This window comes from Stomoxys calcitrans, chromosome 1 (genome assembly GCF_963082655.1).
Source record: "Stomoxys calcitrans chromosome 1, idStoCalc2.1, whole genome shotgun sequence".
Taxonomy (NCBI): domain Eukaryota; kingdom Metazoa; phylum Arthropoda; class Insecta; order Diptera; family Muscidae; genus Stomoxys; species Stomoxys calcitrans.
In genome coordinates, this window is record NC_081552.1 from 54,755,169 (window position 1) to 54,774,149 (window position 18,981).

At 35.8% G+C, this 18,981-nt stretch overlaps 1 protein-coding gene across 5 annotated transcripts; it reads right to left on the reverse strand.

Moving 5' to 3' along the window:
• Window positions 1-1,190: 1,190 nt before the first annotated feature.
• On the reverse strand, window positions 1,191-15,061 carry LOC106093574 (secreted 45 kDa protein). 5 transcript variants are annotated; one of them, XM_013260645.2, is made up of 2 exons: window positions 15,032-15,061; window positions 1,191-2,660 (listed from the first exon to the last, which is right to left on the reverse strand). In XM_013260645.2, exon 2 carries the CDS (start codon window positions 2,643-2,645, stop codon window positions 1,278-1,280), a length of 1,368 nt encoding a protein of 455 aa, XP_013116099.2. In that variant the 5' UTR covers window positions 2,646-2,660; window positions 15,032-15,061; the 3' UTR covers window positions 1,191-1,277. The 5 variants fall into 5 exon arrangements, with proteins under 5 accessions (XP_013116099.2, XP_013116096.2, XP_013116098.2 ...); XM_013260642.2 differs by lacking the exon at window positions 15,032-15,061 and adding an exon at window positions 3,396-3,530; XM_013260644.2 differs by lacking the exon at window positions 15,032-15,061 and adding an exon at window positions 3,110-3,195.
• Window positions 15,062-18,981: the final 3,920 nt, after the last annotated feature.

The window sequence follows — 18,981 nt, forward strand, 5'->3', positions numbered from 1 at the left end:
ATGTTAAAAATTAAACAAAATGTAAAAAACCTTTAAAATCAAAAGAAAGCTCTTGACCTTCTAGTGGGGTTTGGATACAACTCGGAAATTAGAAAATTTGATCAGATGGGCAGTGATTGTGTGAAAAAGTTATGTATCATTTTGCTTGCCAAAATGGTGGCCCAGAGTTGACTAAAGTTCCAATTGCACTTCTAGGATCCAGTAACTGTCCTTTTTTACCTCTTTTTACATTAAAATAATGAGGCAAAGTCGATTGCATCACGGATTTGATTGGAATCTCAGCGTACTATGCTTATTTTCCAAGACGAGAGGCAGTATGTATCAACTACAGGAATATTAAATTACTAATTTAAAATAAATACATATGTATCGCACCAAAAGTATACCAAATTTTATTGGGCACATTGTATGAGGGAGAGTTAAAAGTATTTACCAATAATATATGCAAATTTGCATATATTGTTACTGGAAGTCGTTCGCGTACTTTATTTTCCAGCAGAAGAGAACGGACGAGTGCGTAAGAGCGAGCGCAATTTTGAGTGTTTGGTAATTGAGAGCTTGGAAATTTCTTCTGGAGGCTTCTTCCCAGCAGAAATTTGCAGCATCGAACAGCTGTTTTATGAAATTCAGCTGTTTAATTCAAATAAAAAGCAAAATAGAGTAAAGGCTATTCTTACTATCTTGCAAATTTTTACTAGAAAAGTGTGCGAACAGATAAGCCTATGCTTTCGTATGGATTTGATCCATCCTTTATCACACCACTCCCAAACTGAATAGTTCCGAGTTCTTGATATTTAACAGAACCTAGCCAACAAATAATGAATGACGACACAACGCAATGTCACAACAACACCCAAGATTTTCTAAGAAAGAAATCTATCTCTTGGCAGAAAAAAGCATGCTCTACAAAACACCGATTTGTTTAAAGCTGGGCCAAATTACAGCATACGTGTTCGTATGCGCTTTCGTATCGAATGAAATTTCATGTCTTATTTAGTGGATGGTATACCAATTATATAAATTTTGATGTCCGAGTTTTTATAAGTAGTGCTCGATTTAAACATTCAAATTTTTCAAAAATTCCTGTTCAATAAAGAGATACATAATTCACAATAGAGAGATTTCGAACGATTTTACTCGTTCACGTATACGGTAATCTACCCCCTGACATAAATAAATTAACCTAATGGTTATACTATTATGTTAAATTTTTTCTAAAAACTTTTTCAACATTTATTTAAAATAAAAAACAATGGGTATAACACTTCATTATTAAACTACTTAGGTCCTTCTTGTTTAGAACGTATAATGGTCTCCTTCAATGCCTTGATACGCTCTCTTTCTGATCTGAGGCCTTCAGCTTGCTTTTTTAAATCGCTATTGAAGTCGTCAAACATGTCTATCATAGTAACCAACAGCTGTTGCTTTTCATCGACTCCCGCTACTGTGGCTTCAGAGCTGCTGGATGAAACGCTTTGTTCTATGGCCGCTTCCATAACAGCGGTGCTTGACGAGGACGATTTACTGGATTGTTGCTGAACAACTTGGTGACTTTCTTGTTTTGCCATGCTAGTAGATGAAACACTTTGCAGGGATTCGGCAGATTGCTGTTGCATTACTTCGTGACTAGCTTGTTGTGTGACGCTGGAGGAGACACTTTGTACTGATTCAGTAGATTGCTGCTGCTGAACCACTTGATGGCTAGCCTGCTTTGTAACGCTGGAGGATGATACACTTTGTAAAGATTCTGCAGATTGTTTCTGTACAACTTCGTGACTTGCTTGTTTCTTTGCGTTGCATGTGGCACTGCGAACTGATTCGGAACTTTGTTGCTGAACAACTTCATGACTGGCTTGCTTAGTTAGAGTAGAGGCAGTACTTCGTATGGCTTCAGCAGCTTGTTTAACTTCGGCTAAAGAGTTGGCTTTTTGCTTTGACAAATGTTTTTCTATCATGTCGGTAGTGGAGATTAAGTTCTGTACACGATTGTATTGGGCCTTCAACTGGGCAAGTTCTGCTAATTTTGCTCTTATGTATGCAGCTTCCTCAGGATTTTCATCTTCGTCAACTTCTTCTACGGTTACTTCCTCGGTGGTGGTACAGCGTACTTTCATCACTTCTTGGGCTACGCCAGACGCAGACGAGGTGCTACTTACTGTTGAGCTTTCTTCAACCGATTTCTCATATTGCTGCAGGCTTTCCGCTTGATTGGCCTTTACACTCTGCAATTGCTCGGCACGAGCACGCAGTTGCTCCATTTCCTCCATTAGTTGCTTATGTTCAGTTTGCATATCTACTAGTGCTTGATTGGAGGCAGCCAAACGTTTGGCCAACTGAGTTTTCTCAACCAACTCAGCTCCGGCAGGAACCTCATCGGCATCTACTACTTCAACGATTGTCTCTTCTGTGGTAGTACAACGTATTTGCATTACTTCTTCGGCCACCATAGAGCTCTTGCAGCTACTCGTAGTTGTCGATTCTACAGTTTGCTCATACTCTTCTCGGCTCTCCATTGATTGTTGCTCTTGTACACGTAATTGTTCCATTTGTTCCATGAGTTGCTGCTGCTGTTCTACTTGAGTACCGGTCAGTGTCTGATTGGAAGCAGCCTGTCCATCAGAGGGCTTATTTATTTCGTTGACCATGATTGACGGGCAATTCTGTTGAGTGAATAAGAAAAATTAAAAATATATTGATGACTGACACAGAATTTTAAGAGAAACAGACAACAGCTACGCATTCTTTAGTGCCCAGGTAAATGAAATTCCCCAATCTATACCCCTACAAAGCAAATTCAGTCTGTTCGGTTGCCATGGAGGGTTTGTAACAATGAATATAGCCAAATCTGTCTACTGATTTTAAATCAGTTGTTGCCGTTCTTTGGTCTAACGGTCAAAAGATCATATTCTTTTTCTTCATCTCTCCCTCACACCTGATATCGTCTAAAGTTTTGTGACAGCACCAAAACATGTAGGTTGAACAAAAGTATTTAATTTCAATACGACCGACATCTGAACACTTTGTTTACGTTGCCATTTGGTTAGTAGACAAATTATTTTTAAAATCTTCTAAGGCATTTGTGCATGTATGTGTAAAGCCAAATGCTCACATGTATATGCGTTCTTTGCGGGATATATGCCACTTCTATCCGTTAGAGGCCATTGAATTCGTGGTCAACCGCATAATTCGGCAACAGTTGTACTTGTTCTGCCCCTAGTCTTTACAATGCATTAATTTAAATTTTATTGTTATAAAACATATGCTTAAAAATAGATCTTCATTGCTTTCGATTCTTTGTCTTACGCTTCAAGACGATATAATATTATTAACATTGTTTTGCTTTTGAAAACAAATCCCTATCTATTATTTAAAACCTATTCTATTTAAAAACTTACATTTATTCCGTTTTCTAATGTGAGTTTTTCAACTTGTTCAAAATATTTGTTTTCTAAATCCGCTAAGATTTGGCTAGTTGTTTGCTGCTCGGCTATCTGTATAATACTGAAAATATTAAGCAACTGAAGCAGACTTTTCCCACAATTTACGCACAGCATTTTCACAAAAATGTGTAATAAAAAAATTATAATTCTCTTAGAATGGAGCATATGATTCTCGAGAGAAAAGGCAAGGAAGGCAAATGAGAAATTTGACTGTGGCTGGTTTACTATTGCAGTATATGTACATATATTGTTTGTAAAAGACAATGTGATTCCTACTAATAAGTGATTAAAAGCCATTGGTAATTTTAAAAATGTTAAAAATACTTGAGGATGAAATGGTATGCGATGACTCAGACATGGGCAAGGTAGATACACTTTTAATCTTGAGGCGTTTTTTGTCCCTATGTTTCATATGGCGGAATGCAATACCGCGAATATGGATATATTTGTATTTAAAGCTATAGACTACCTTGCATCTAAGATTTGCTTTCCAATTTAAATTCTATATACAGTTGAACACTTTTATTTGCGGAAAAACTTTGGCTAAAAAAAAAAGACGTTTGGTGTGGTTTGGAATTATAACTTCCTTTCTTTATTTTTCACTAGGCTTATATACTAAAATTTTGTTTATTGCTGCATTTTCGTTGTTGAAAATGCAGCTGAAAAGAAAATACAGTTTAAAGCTAATATTAATATTTAAGTAAACAATTCTTTGGAAATTTGTCTGGAATAAAATGTAGAACAATTCTTATTGTTGCAATTTTGTTTATTGCTGCATTTGGAAATGCAGCTGGAAAGAAAATACAGTTTAAAGCTAATATTAATATTTAAGTAAACAATTGTTTGGAAATTTGTTTGAACTAATAAAATGTGGAACGATTCTTATCAAGGGAATAATGGGAGACACTATCGTTGAGAGAACTAGTAGGTGATACTATAACACCCCCACCGCTAGTTTGAGGCTCCGACGAAACTATATTATTCTTATTCCATTGTTTATAATATTTTCATCTTTTAATTGTACTCTTGTTACGTATGTGTTCTTATTCTTAATGATGTATATAAAAATAACTAAGATACAAATTGATACAATAATAGAGACATCGATGCCAAAACTTTTAAATTTTTGTATTCTTATCTTTATACAATGCTTGTTTCAATGTTTCTTCATATTCTATTTGTTTTAAATATAATGATTCAATTTTTATGTCGGCTAGAGTTGTGTTACTATTTTCTTTAATTTTTGTTATAAGGTTTGGTAGGATAAATTTATCGTGTATTTTTATTTTAATATTCGTAAAAGTTTTATTTAATGGGTTTATTTCACAATTTTCGAATTTGATCAAAAAGTTGCCGGTAATTCTCACTTTGGCTTTGTTACAGTTATGAGTTATTTTATTGTTAAAGTTTTTAAGAATTAGTATTCCCGAAATGATTTCGGTTACTTCTTGTTTATTTGATGGTTGCATTTTACAATTAGCTTCCTCGAATTTTAGTATGTTGTTCAAACAATTGTCTTCGATTTTAATTAGGTTTCTTTTCAGGTTATCTTTAATGTAAGTACTATAAACGTTACTTTCTAGATCTATGAGTACGTCAGAATAATTAAGCTGTATGGATCTGTTATTCTTATCAGGGATTGGTACGAATGTTACCGTGGATAGAGGATCTTTTGAAAAATGTGGAATGGAAAGAATTATGATAACGTTGTTATCGTGGAGTGCTATGGTTACTTTAATGTTGGTGTAACTGTCAAAGTCTGTAATTAGGTTAAGTTCGGTTTGAGTAAGAATATCTGTAGGAATTATTCCTAGTTTGCTGGAAAAGATAATTTGTCCGATGTCATCCACATGTTGCCGTAAAAGTGAGATATCGTTGTTGATCTGGTATATGTGTTCTATAAAGGTTATTTCTTCTTCCATGGTTGAGATTTTATTCCCTATAATATTTTTGAGTTTCGTTAAGTAGTTTCCAATAATGTTCTGCTAGTAGTTTATGTGATTGGTTATATTCTGGATTTGAGAGTTCATTATATTGCTTATATACGTTAAGTTATTAATTTTGTCTGTTAAATTGTTATCGTTCGCTCGCAGCAGCTGAAGGGTCTCATTAATTTGTGTTTCGTCGTCGCTGTCCATTGTGCCAGCAATAATTTTTAAGCCTTTGCCTAGGATATTTAAGAGAGCCCGTTTCTTTCGAAAATGTGGGTTGAGGTTTTCTATTTTTGCCTTTAATGCCATAAAATTTTTGTTTACTGTATCTAGTAACCTTTTTGATTCGGTATTTGATGTTTTTAAAATGCCAATATTAGTTTTGATTATTTCTAATGTTCGTTCGTATTCTGTGGTGTTTATTATATGTAATATCTTGGTATAGTGTTCAATGGTTTTGGTTTCTCCTGTCTTGATTGGTATGTATCCGTTATTGGTTGATAGGTCTTGTATGTCGAGGGTTTGGGCCTTGGTTGCTGTAGTAAATGCAACCATTATTATGATCCAGTTAATCATCTGAAAGGGAATGGTAATTATCTAGATTTTGCTTTAATTTTAGGGTTATTCTTGTCTTGGTATTTCTTTTGAGGTCTTATATGTGCTTTGTAATATTTATGCCCTGTTTTTGTGTTTTCAATATGATCTTCATCGACTTTCTTAGATTCTATCTTTCTGTACCTCCTATGATTTTTACCCCCTCGGATTTCTCTTATATAGTTAGTACCTTCCTCTATCACTATATCGGTTCTATTTTTGTTAAGTTTATTAATATATGTAGTTATGTTTCTTCTTTAACATTAGATCATGTATTTCGGGATATTTATCCTCATGTACTTTGCTATTTATAAAGTCTATTGGTTTGATTTGTGTGGTGCTATGAATCGTATTATTATAAAATCCAATGATACGTGATATTTTTTCCTCTGTCGTTTCGTCTTTGGATTGCTCGTCATGTCGTAGTAATCTTAAGTGTTCGTTCAATGTATTGTGAAGTCGTTCGATATCTGCGTTGGATGTATGGTTACTGTTTGATGTGTAGTGTATATTAATGTTCTCTTTCCTTAAATATTCTTGAATCGGAATAGCTTTAAATCCTAACTCATTGTCAACAACAATTTTTTCTATTCTTCCAAATGTGCCGGTATATTGCATTAATTTTGATTTAAACTCTATCCATGATCTTCCATTAATTTTGTATGCTGTGGCGTGTTTTGAAAATTTGTCGATTATAGTTAAGTAAAGTTGTTTCTCTAGTGTATAGAAAACGTCTAAGTGTAATATTTCCCTGGGTTTTGTGGGCGTTTCCGTTAGTTTGTAAGGTAGTTTAGGTGGTCTTCTGTCATACTTTTCCAATGTGCATATTTCGCAATTGTTAATAAACTGGGTTATCCTTAATTTAAGTTTGGGGTTATAAATTTTTGTTTTTAGTTCCTCGAACACTACCTGAATGCCTCTGTGATTTTTGCTAAGATGTTCTTCCTCAATTATGTTTGTTAGTTGGAGTTCGTCTTCTATATCGTCTAGTTTTTTAAAAGTTCTGATTAATTTGAATCCGTTATTATTTGAAAAGAATTCCCTACAAGTGTCTCTGAAAGTGTCGTAAAATTCATTGCCTATCAGAACTGCATTTATTTGTGTTGGGTGACAGTGGGTTTTTAAAATCATAATTGCATATTCTTTATCTAGTTCTTTTATTGTTACGGTTTTTCTAATATTCTGAAAGATGTTTTCGGTTTTTATCCGTGCTGATCCGGAATGAATTTTTTTTACGATGAGTTGGTTTTTAAATAAATTTATAGGTGAATCGCTCTCTTTAAAAATGGGTTGGATGTTTCCTAATGAATTGATCTCGACAATTTCCTTTTCGATCCTTGATAATGTATCTGCATTACTGTTTTTTGTTCCCTTTTTGTATTTAATTTCATAATCGAATTCTGACAGCTTGAGCCTCCATCTGACTAGTTTTGAGTTGGGTTCTTTAATTGAAAAGAGCCATGTTAGCGGTTTGTGATCTGTCTCGATTATGAATTTGCGTCCGAAAAGGTATGGGCGAAAGTATTTTGTGGCCCAAATAATTGCTAGAAGTTCTTTTTCTATCGTACTGTAATTGATCTCGTGTTCATTTAGGGTACGACTAGCATAGCAAATCGGGTGGTTTTCTTGAGATAGTATCGCTCCAAGGGCAAAGTTACTAGCGTCCGTTGTTAGGGTGAATTTCTTAGTAAAGTCGGGGTAAGCGAGGATTGGATCGTGTATTAGTAAGTTTCTTAGCGTATTAAAGCTTTCCTGATATTGTGGATTGGATGTGTTTATTTTGGCATCCTTTTTAAGACACTTTGTCATGGGTTTAGCTATTAGCGAATAATCTTTTATAAATTTACGATAATAACCAGTCAAACCTAGGAATTGTTTAATTTGTTTAGGTGATTTGGGGATGGGGAAGTTAACTATGCACTCGATTTTTTTTGGGTTAGGTTTTATACCTTATAATGTCACGACATGGCCAAGGAATTCAGTTTCCCTTTTTAAAAATTCCGACTTGTCCAATTGGACCTTGAGGTTGGCTTCTTGCAAACGGTTAAAAACAAGTTTTATTGAATTTATGTGTTCCTGCAGTGAGGTAGAAAATATTATCACATCGTCTAGATAAACCAGACAGATTTTGTTGATATAGTCTCTAAGGACGTAGTTCATCAACCTTTGGAATGTCGCTGGGGCTGTCTTTAGCCCAAACGGCATTCGTAAAAACTCGTAATGGCCTCCTTCCACACTGAAGGCAGTTTTATGGATGTCCTCCTCTTCGATTTCAATCTGATGAAATCCTTTTGCGAGGTCAAGTGTTGTAAAATACTGGCATCTTCCCAGTTTGTCGAGTATTTCGTTAATGTTAGGTATGGGGTACTTATCATCGATTGTGTCCTCATTTAATTTACGGTAATCAATGACAAGTCTCCATTTGTTCTTCCCACTTGCATCGGCCTTTTTTGGCACAATCCAAATAGGGGCAGAATAAGGCGAATTGCTATGCCTTATTATATTATTTTGCAACATTTCTTGTATCTGTCCTTCGACTTCTTCTTTATGTATGTAAGGATATCTATAGGATTTACTAATTATTGGAACATTGTTTCTTGTCCGAATTTTATGCTTTATAACGTTGGTAAAACTCAATCGAGTATTTTCTTGGATGAAGATTGAAGAGTATTTTTTTATTAGCTGTAAGAGACATCTTTTCTCTTCAGAATTAAGGTGTTGTGTCCTAATTTGTTGTTCCAAGCCATGATATTGCTTCATATCCCTGGTATCATCGCCTACCTTCTGCGTGGGCATGATTTTACTTAAATTTTTGTTATATTGTTCTTCAAAAAATATTGGTTTGTCATTTGTTTCTTCTCTATTTTCGCTATTCTTATTGTCAAAAAGTATTGGTATGTCCTGTCCGTTTATTTGTATGGAATTGTTTTTATAATTTATGCAAGTATTGTATGTTTTAAGTATATCGTTGCCTAGTAACCCATCATAGTGATTGTGAAATTTTAAAACATAAAACATAAAAAAAAACGCATTACTAGTTATATTAAATTCTTGAAATGCTGGAATTACTGCCTTTTCTGTTATGGTCACTTGGTGTTGGAGAGTTTTAATAACAAGAGGTTTTATTTGGTGTATCCATTTCGGATGACAAATTCCTGGATTAATAATTGAATTAGTGGCTCCAGTATCCACTATCAGTCTCAAGTGACCTAACTTGGTTTTTACCATTATATATGGTAATTGCCTGTCGAGGCTCTGTCCTGAAAATTTTCGGCTGTGCCTATTTCCATGGGTTCAGGCTGATTTCTAGTGTTTTGTCTGTTTGCATGGAAAGAGTTTTGGAAATTTCGTTCGTGGTTTGGGAATGGTCGTTGGTAATTTCTTCCTTGGTTTGCGAATGGTGGTTGGTGATTTCTTCCTTGATTTGGGAATGGTTGTTGGTAATTTCCTCCTTGGTTTACGAATGGTGGTTGGTAATCTCTTCCTTGATTTGGGGATGGTTGTTGATGGTTTCTTCCGTGATTTGGGAATGGTTGTTGATGGTTTCTTCCGTGATTTGGGAATGGTTGGTGATGGTTTCTTCCGTGATTTGGGAATGGTTGTTGGTAGTTTTTTCGTTTACTAGATTGTGCGTTGGGCTGTGCTCTATTTTCATTGTTTCCGGTGTATGCGTAGCCGGCTTGAAATAATATGTCCATGGCCTGTTCCTAATCTCCTGGGTTCCTACAGAACAGGATGGATTTCATAGGCTCTGGAATTTTGCTTTTAAAAATGTTTAAAGCGGTGTGTTTATTACTAATCGCACTTTGCCTAGTTGCTTCACCTTCTCCTAGTATAACTACCAGTTTGTTGTTTAGTCTGTGCAATTTGTCCTTTACGTCATTATAGAAGTCTAGTGTGTTCGTCCTGAAAGTCACACTCCTTAATTCGTCGAAAAGTTCTTCACTAGAACGTCTGTCCCCAAAATTGTTTTGCAACATGTTTCTTATGTCAGTCCGTGAAATCGCGTGGCAGTTTATCTCAATTGCCTGCCTAGCTTTTCCTTTGAGTTTGGACTTTATAATGTCGGAGAAAAGTAATTGGGACAATTCGTCGTATGTGCGTAAGTGTGGGTAAATTCGGTCAACGAGGGTAGTAAAAGTCTGTAAGTTTTTTGAATCCCCATAGAACTCCGGTAAGTTGTTTAAGTATTTTAGTGGGTCTATGGTTAGTCTGTTAATCTGATTTTCGGCCTGTTCTGCCATTTTAGTTATTGATTTTCCTTTATATTTTGGGCTATAGTCCTGTTTTGTTTTTTTTTGTTTAATTACGTCTAAAATATTGTCTGAGTTTCTTTCTCAAAATGCGTCTGTTTCTGTTACTTCCTATGTTACGAATGTAATGTTCTGTTCTTTCGTCAGTCAGGTATCCATCATTCGATTCAATCCCTGAGTCAAGTTCTAATGCTGTCGACCCGTTATTAGGGCTTCTTGGTATGTATTCAAAGTCTGATGGGTACTCTGATAATGAGTCACTATCGCTCATAGAAGAGGGAAAAAAAAAATTTCGACAATTGCATGTGGGGAATTATTTTCCTACACGAGTTCTCGGCATGAACTGTTCTTTAACTTATTAGCTTGTTGGTACTGTTATTTCTCAGTTTTTTATTTTGTTCCGTTTGGTTTTTAGTTATGTTTAAGGATATATTTTATAGTTCTTTTATTTTTGATTTTAACTTTGTTAAATTTTGAGTCCGTAAAATTGTAAATTATGTTGTACGGATATTTATATCGTTTCTTTGAAGTTTATAATTCACTATAGTGTTCGAAGGAATATCCTTTTTTTTCACTAGGTTTTCTTCTGACACAAGGATGTTCACCAAAAGGATAGATCTTTATATCCTTTCTGGTTCCACTAATTTGTACGTCGCAAGTGTTTGAAAGAATAAATCTTTTTATCCTCTCTCTTTTCAGTAATATTTTTTAGTCACAGGGATATTTCTTAATATCCTTTATACTTTTTCCTTCATGAAAATTTGTGTATCCTTTAATCTTATAAAGGATATTTCGAATACCGCACTAAGGATTAAAATCCTAGTTCTATCACGCACAATAAAATCTGTTTTATTATTTTTTGCGTTGGATAGGACTTTGCGGAATCCTACCGACTGCGCCACTTTTATTTGCGGAAAAACTTTGGCTAAAAAAAAAAAAGACGTTTGGTGTGGTTTGGAATTATAACTTCCTTTCTTTATTTTTCACTAGGCTTATATACTAAAATTTTGTTTATTGCTGCATTTTCGTTGTTGGAAATGCAGCTGAAAAGAAAATACAGTTTAAAGCTAATATTAATATTTAAGTAAACAATTCTTTGGAAATTTGTCTGGAATAAAATGTAGAACAATTCTTATTGTTGCAATTTTGTTTATTGCTGCATTTGGAAATGCAGCTGGAAAGAAAATACAGTTTAAAGCTAATATTAATATTTAAGTAAACAATTCTTTGGAAATTTGTTTGAAATAATAAAATGTGGAACGATTCTTATCAAGGGAATAATGGGAGACACTATCGTTAAGGGGAACTAGTAGGTGATACTATAACATTGAACCTCGATTATCCTGCTCGCTCAGGACCGAGCTTAATGGAGGTTTTTCTTAAATTTCATTCTTTAAGTTTTTTTTTTGATTTCTCTTAATACTATACATAGTTTGTATGATTTCATATAATTGGTATATATATATATATATATATATATATATATATATATATATATATATATATTGCTCTTGAAAACATTTATATATATACATATGCGTGTATTCTTTGTTTTTCTTTTTGGTTAGTTTGTATGCAATATACCTGCATTACACCTGGTTTTGAAATTTCTGTACTAATATTGTTTTCAAGAAATTCGAATAGAACACTGTCCGCCTCTATAGCTGGAGCTAATTTGAGTCTTTTGAGTTTCCTTCGTTCAATTCTTCGGAATCCCCAAAAGTATCGCATTCTTCGCTTTGGCTAGCCGTATGTAACATGTCATCAGATACAGTAGCACAGGATGTGACATCATCATCGCACTTCATCTACTTTGAAAGGTCATACATTGACGTCCAGGCATTATTACAATGATTGATTGTATAATAGGAGCATTATTCGCCTTTTCGTTATCTTGTGGCAGCAGGTTTTTTAAAACATTAAGTCAAACTTGTGGTGTTACATTGATCCAAGATATAGCACCTGTCCACAAAGCTGTCTTTGTGGACAGGACTTGGCAGAATCATGTCTGCTGTCTGAAGCCAAAAGTATTTGGATGATTAAGTTACGGTGTTTGAAACTTCAGATTGCACCGTGATCCATAGGATGAATTAAGCATGTGGGATTCGGTGGAAGAAATGCTTCCATAAATTTTTCAAATATCATAACAGTTCCATCTGGTTGTGCTTACACTTATCTAGAAGCAAAAGCACTTTGCCCTCCTTATTGAAGCCAATGTTTTGTAGACGTTGCCTTACTTCAGGCCTTTATTCATACCATCGAGACATTTTTTAAATTTTTTTCTTTTTATACCCTCCACCATAAGATGGGGGGTATACTAATTTCGTCATTCTGTTTGTAACTACTCGAAATTTTCGTCTGAGACCCATAAAGTATATATATTCTTGATTGTCGCGACATTTTATGTCGATCTAGCCATGTCCGTCCGTCTGTCCGTCCGTCCGTCTGTCTGTCGAAAGCACGCGAACTTCCGAAGGAGTAAAGCTAGCCGCTTGAAATTTTGCACAAATACTTCTTATTAGTGTAGGTCGGTTGGTATTGTAAATGGGCCATATCGGTCCATGTTTTGATATAGCTGCCATATAAACCGATCTAGGGTCTTGATTTCTTGAGCCTCTAGAGTGCGCAATTCTGATCCGATTGGAATGAAATTTTGCATGACTTGTTTTCTTATGATATCCAACAACTGTGCTAAGTATGGTTTAAATCGGTCCATAACCTGATATAGCTGTCATACAAATCGATCTTGGGTCTTGACTTCTTAAGTCTCTAGCGTGCGCAATTCTTATCCGATTTGAATGAAATTTTGCACGACGTGTTTTGTTATGATATCCAACAACTGTACCAAGTATGGTTCAAATCGGTCCATAACCTGATATAGTTGCCATATAAACCGATCTTGGGTCTTGACTTCGTGAGCCTCTAGAGTGCGCAATTCTTATCCGATTGGAATGAAATTTTGCACGACGTGTTTTTTATTATATCCAACAACTGTGCCAAATATGGTTCAAATCGGTCCGTAACCTGATATAGCTGTCATATAAACCGATCTTGGGTCTTGATTTCTTGAGCCTCTAGAGTGCGCAATTCTTATCCGATTGGAATGAAATTTTGCACGACGTGTTTTGTTACGATATCCAACAATATGGTTCAAATCGGTTCATAACCTGATATAGCTGCCATATAAACCGATCTGGGATCTTGACTTATTGAGCCTCTAGAGGTCGCAATTATTATCCGATTTGCCTGAAATTTTGTACGACGGATTCTCTCATGACCATTAACATACGTGTTTATTATGGTCTGAATCGGTCTATAGCCCTATACAGCTCCCATATAAATCGATCTCTCTATTTTACTTCTTGAGCTCACAAAGGGCGCAATTCTTATTCGAATTGGCTGACATTTTACACAGGTCTCCAACATATAATTTAATTGTGGTCCAAACCGGACCATATCTTGAAATCGCTCTAATAGCAGAGCAAATCTTTTCTTATATCCTTTTTTGTCTAAGAAGAGATGCCGGGAAAAGAACTCGACAAATGCGATCCATGGTGGAGGGTATATAAGATTCGGCCCGGCCGAACTTAGCACGCTTTTACTTGTTTTTGTTATATCGCGTGAAGTTTGTTTGCCGATACAACCTACGGAGATATGTATGTATTTATTGTGATCTTTAATCAGTTCTAATTCATCCTGAATTTAAAGAATTTTACGTTCTCATTTTTTTCAACCTTTTAACTTTCAATTATAGACAGAATGTATTTTTATACTTAAATTTTGCTCAAAATAAAAAGGGAATCTCAAAATTTTACATCAAAAAACCATGTGTGAGGTGCACGGATAATAGAGGTAAGCATTATTGAGGGAGCATTATTAAAGCATGGAAATAGAGGTAAACTAGGTTAATAGAGATCCAAAACCAAAAGCACAACATGCCGGTTAACAGGAGTAATCGGTTAAAAGAGGCTAATCGAGGTTCAGCTGTATATTAAAGGTTTTTATTGTTTCAAGTCCCAAAATATGCAGGCTCCTTGTATAAATAAAGTTCATTTGTCATTTTTAAATCCTTTTCATATTTAATAGAAAAGGATCATAGATGACATACTACAAGCCTTCAATAATCGCAATAATCGAACGTAGGACATTTGCCTTAGATAGCTGAACGTAGAACATTCTTCAAAGTGCCTCAACCTATCGCTCTTCATTTCTAGGTTCTAACTGCAACGATTTTCTGTTGAATTTTTCCGGTATTTTTTGAGTATGAAATAATATGCGAAAATTCAGACATGAGCAAGGTGGATACACTTTGAATCTTTTTGTGGCTAACTTTCATATGGCGGAATGCAATCCCCCGAATATGGATATATGTATTGGGTTGCCCAAAAAGTAATTGCGGATTTTTCATATAGTCGGCGTTGACAAAATTTTTCACAGCTTGTGACTCTGTAATTGCATTCTTTCTTCTGTCCGTTATCAGCTGTTACTTTTAGCTTGCTTTAGAAAAAAGTTTAAAAAAGTATATTTGATTAAAGTTCATTCTAAGTTTTATTAAAAATGCATTTACTTTCTTTTAAAAAATCCGCAATTACTTTTTGGGCAACCCAATATTTGTATTTGACGTTATAGGCTACATGCTTATATTTGAATTGTTTTTCGAAATTAAATCTTATGATTGAAGATTTTATATGCATTCAAACCATAAATCCCCACGAGAAAATGTTATTAATGCATCGTATGTGCATTCTCCCTGAATATGAAGGGTTATAACAATGATTTATTGATCTACTTATTTGCTTTTGAACTTGCTTACTGCTGTTTGCTGATACGTTTACAATGCGCGTTCTCAGATAAGACTGACTGGTGTTGCGTTACGCCACTGCCTTATATACCTCTTGCTGTTCTGGCTGATAACTCCTCTATTGATATCTACTTAAGTTGACCAGTGTTGACAAACATAAACACCCATTCATAACATGATACTTGACAGGGAACACACATACATCTAATGAACAAGCATGGGGTGGAGCCAAACGAAAGAACACAGTCGACATAACAAATGGGAGAATAACAATAGAGAAATTCAAGGGAATACTAGAAAGAACAGGTCTGTCCGCGTACTTTTCCAGTAAAAATTTGCAGGAGAATAAGAGCCAACGATTTCCAGTGAAAATTTGCAGAACAGCAGCTGATCTTTGTTTTGATTTGTTTTTTATTTGCTTGCTTAGGGAAACAATTGTTTTAAAATAAAAAAATGCTGGCGATACTTGTGAGGTAATTTCTTTGGATAAATGGCAATTTATTGACCCGGGAGCCAATCGTCGTATCCGTGCCGCTGGACAGCCATCACAATTTACCGTGCACGAATGTCATCCGTGGCGTTGAGTGGCGCAAGGCGCTGCTTCCAGACGGAAACTTTACACTGATGCTGAAGAATCTGGATCTGCTTGGAGTCGAGTATCTTACAACTGTCCTCAGCCTGTCTGAACACTATTATAGTACCCGATGTTTGGAAAATTGGTAGTGTGATCCCGGTCGTACAGACGGATCCCCCTTCCTCATCAGTAGCCAAGGCGCATGAGGGATTATTCCTCCCGTTGGACAATTTCTATTTGCCGAGAATCAACATGCAATTCAAAGGCTGCTTGGGACTACAACTGTACATGCCATCACCGTACACAAAAGTAGAAACAACGTTCCGATTTGCCCGAATGCAGCTCTTCGAACTGCGACGGGCTGTCTCCTCAGTTTTCATGTGGACCACCTCCATCAAGGGACATAGATGGTAATTATATGCAGTTTAGGCAATACCTTTGGGCTGTTATCGCAGGGACCATCCAAATCATCACCTTGTGGATAGGTATCCACCGCCCCGAAACCTTAAGGTCGACCTACATGATCTGGAGCGAGAGGTTCAGCGGTACAAGAGAGAACCTCTAGATCAAGCGGCTTGCAATTGCGCCTCAATTATTAAAAAGAATTTAACATTAGAGCACACCTCACATACCCCTCAAATTGGACATATTGGTTGATTATGGTAAAAAGAGAGCTTAAAGCCAAATGTTTCAGGGACGACTCTTCTTATACACTCCCATTGAACTATACATATATACAGACTATAGCAATGTGTAGCTCTAATGAGGTTTTTGGGAGTAGAGTATGAATCTGGTATCCACATTCGGGACAAAGTGTTTGGCTACTCCAATTCCCCACCAAAACCAAGAGAATGAAGTAGATCTAACATCCAAACTTTAATGGAGCCTCCCCTTAACCTATTTTCAAAAACGCCAGATCTCGGAGATGGATGGGGCGATTTACGAAATTTTGTTTGTTTGTAATAACTCAAAAATAGAAATTTGGTATACTTGATTAAGGTGGCCGAATGAAAATTTAAACCAATAATGACAATATTTGGCTCAAATGAAAGGTATTTGAGACTACCGACCATAGCAATATAAGGTTTAAATGGAGTAAATTTGGTAGTAAAGCACTAATCCACATTGGGCGAAATATTTGAAAGGCCGTACCAGTACCCCCAAACAGGACGTTTTTTTCTGACCGTGCCAGTTTAGGGCTCAGATAAAATAAGAGAGTGAAAGAAGGCGCAGCGGAGCGGGCCCTGTCCAGATATAAATATAGGAATTTCGTTGCGGTTTTATTTTTCAACTTCTCACCCTAAGACGGGTCAAAACAATAGGTGTTCAGAACATTTGGAACAGAATCAGAGCATTTGGAGAGTGGGTTACGTTACAAGGTGACGTTTTGAAAGCAAAAGCGTAGTGGCGCGGGTTTGAATGAAACGACTAGAAGCCTCCTTTTTATGTTCGAGTCTAAGTGGCGTGCCGATAGGCACAAACTTCTTTAATTTTTGTCACTCGATTCATTCGCCAAGTGATTTTATAAAGGAAAAATATCTGTTTTCAATGACTTAGCGAACGAATCGAGTGACAACAAGTAATAGCGTATTACGGGACGAATCTTATATACCATCCACCATGAATCTCATTTGACATTTTTTGTCCGATATCTCTTTATAGGCAAACAAAGGATAACGGACAAGAATTGCCAAGCTTTTGGAGCCATTTCAGGTAATCGGCTGATAAACCATACTTGGTTTAGATGTTGGTGACCATAGTAGAAGTCATTGTGCAAAATTTCAGCCAAATTGGATAAAATTTTAGCCCTATAGTGGCTCAAGAATTAAAATAGGGAGATCGGCTCATACGGGAGTTATATCAGGTTATAGACCGATTCAGACCATATAGTGGAAGGTCATAGGAGAATTTGTTGAAATAATGTTTAGCCAAATCGCATAAGAATTGCGCCTTCTAGAGGCTCAAAAAGTCAAATCAGGAGATCGTTTTATTTTAGAGCTACATCAAGTTTTGAACCGATTATAGCCATACTTGGCATAGAAGTTGCAAGTAAAAAAAAAAAAAGATTTCGTGCAAAATTTCATCCAAATCCTATAATAATTGCGCACTCTAGAGGTTCAAGAAGTCAAGATCCGAAATCGGTTTATATGGCAGCTATTTTAAGCTTTAAACTGATTTGGACCATACTTAGCACAGATGGTGGAAGTCAAAACAAAATACCTTATACAAAATTTGAGCCAAATCGGATAAAAAGTCAAAATCTAATATCGGTTTATATGGTAGCTCTATCAAAACATGGACCTATATGACCCATTTACAATTCCAAATAACTTACACTAATAAAAAGTATTTGCGCAAAATTTCAAGCGCCTAGCTTTACTCCTTCTAAAGTAAGCGTGCTTTCCCCACTTAAAATGTCATGCCGATCAAGAGGGTCGAGGAGTTACAAACGGAATGACGAAATTAGTTTACCCCCATCCTATGGTGGAGGGTATAAAAAGAAGAAAAGTTAGTGGTCTAGGCCGTAAGTTTTTGCACTGAAGTCTTAAATGGATAATTATTCACAGTTGTCGCAACTATTATTGAAGGAATATCCAAAGCTGAAATTTGTTTCTGATATTTATGCCATGGGTAAGACGAAGATGATTACCCCTGCGAAACGGTGACATTAAGCCGATAAAACGGTGATAGGCCGATAAAAGACGAAATTCGATTGAATTCAAAAATAGATAGAACCAGTAAGGAAAGGCCAAAGTCGGGCGGTCCCGACTTTATAATACCCTACACCTACACTATAAATACAAAAGGGGGGGGCTACACCTAATTCTGAACCAATTTTTAAGGTAAAACTCCTGTATTAAATTTTGAGCAAGGCAAACATGTTCAAAATGTAATAACTATGATTAACAAATGACAACAAATTACCCAAAATCTGACGAAGATATACATGGGAGCTATATCTAAATCTGAACAGATTTCGACCAAACTTTATGGATATTGTGGAAGTCGCTGAGAAAAGCGTTGTTTAAAATTTTGGTCAATAAATGCGCTTGCAGTGGGTCTAGGAGTGAAAATCGGGCGACATATACATATGAGAGTTATATCTAAATCTGAACCGATTTCTATGAAATTCACCAATAACACCGAGAGTCATAAAAAAAATCTTTCCTGCCAAATTTCGAGAGAATCGGTTAACAAATGACCATTTTATTGCTGTATTGCTGCAAGTCGGACGTACATATATATGGGAGCTATATCCAAATCTGAACCGATTTCTATGAAATTCACCAGTAACATCGAGAGTCATCAGAAAATCCTACCTGTCACAAGAAAATCCTATCGAGAGTCACAAGAAAATCCTTCCTGCCAAATTTCGAGGGAATGGGTT

Excerpts from the sequence above, each read along its gene's own strand:
- LOC106093574 (XM_013260645.2), bottom strand. The coding sequence starts at position 2,645 with ATGGTCAACGAAATAAATAAGCCCTCTGATGGACAGGCTGCTTCCAAT.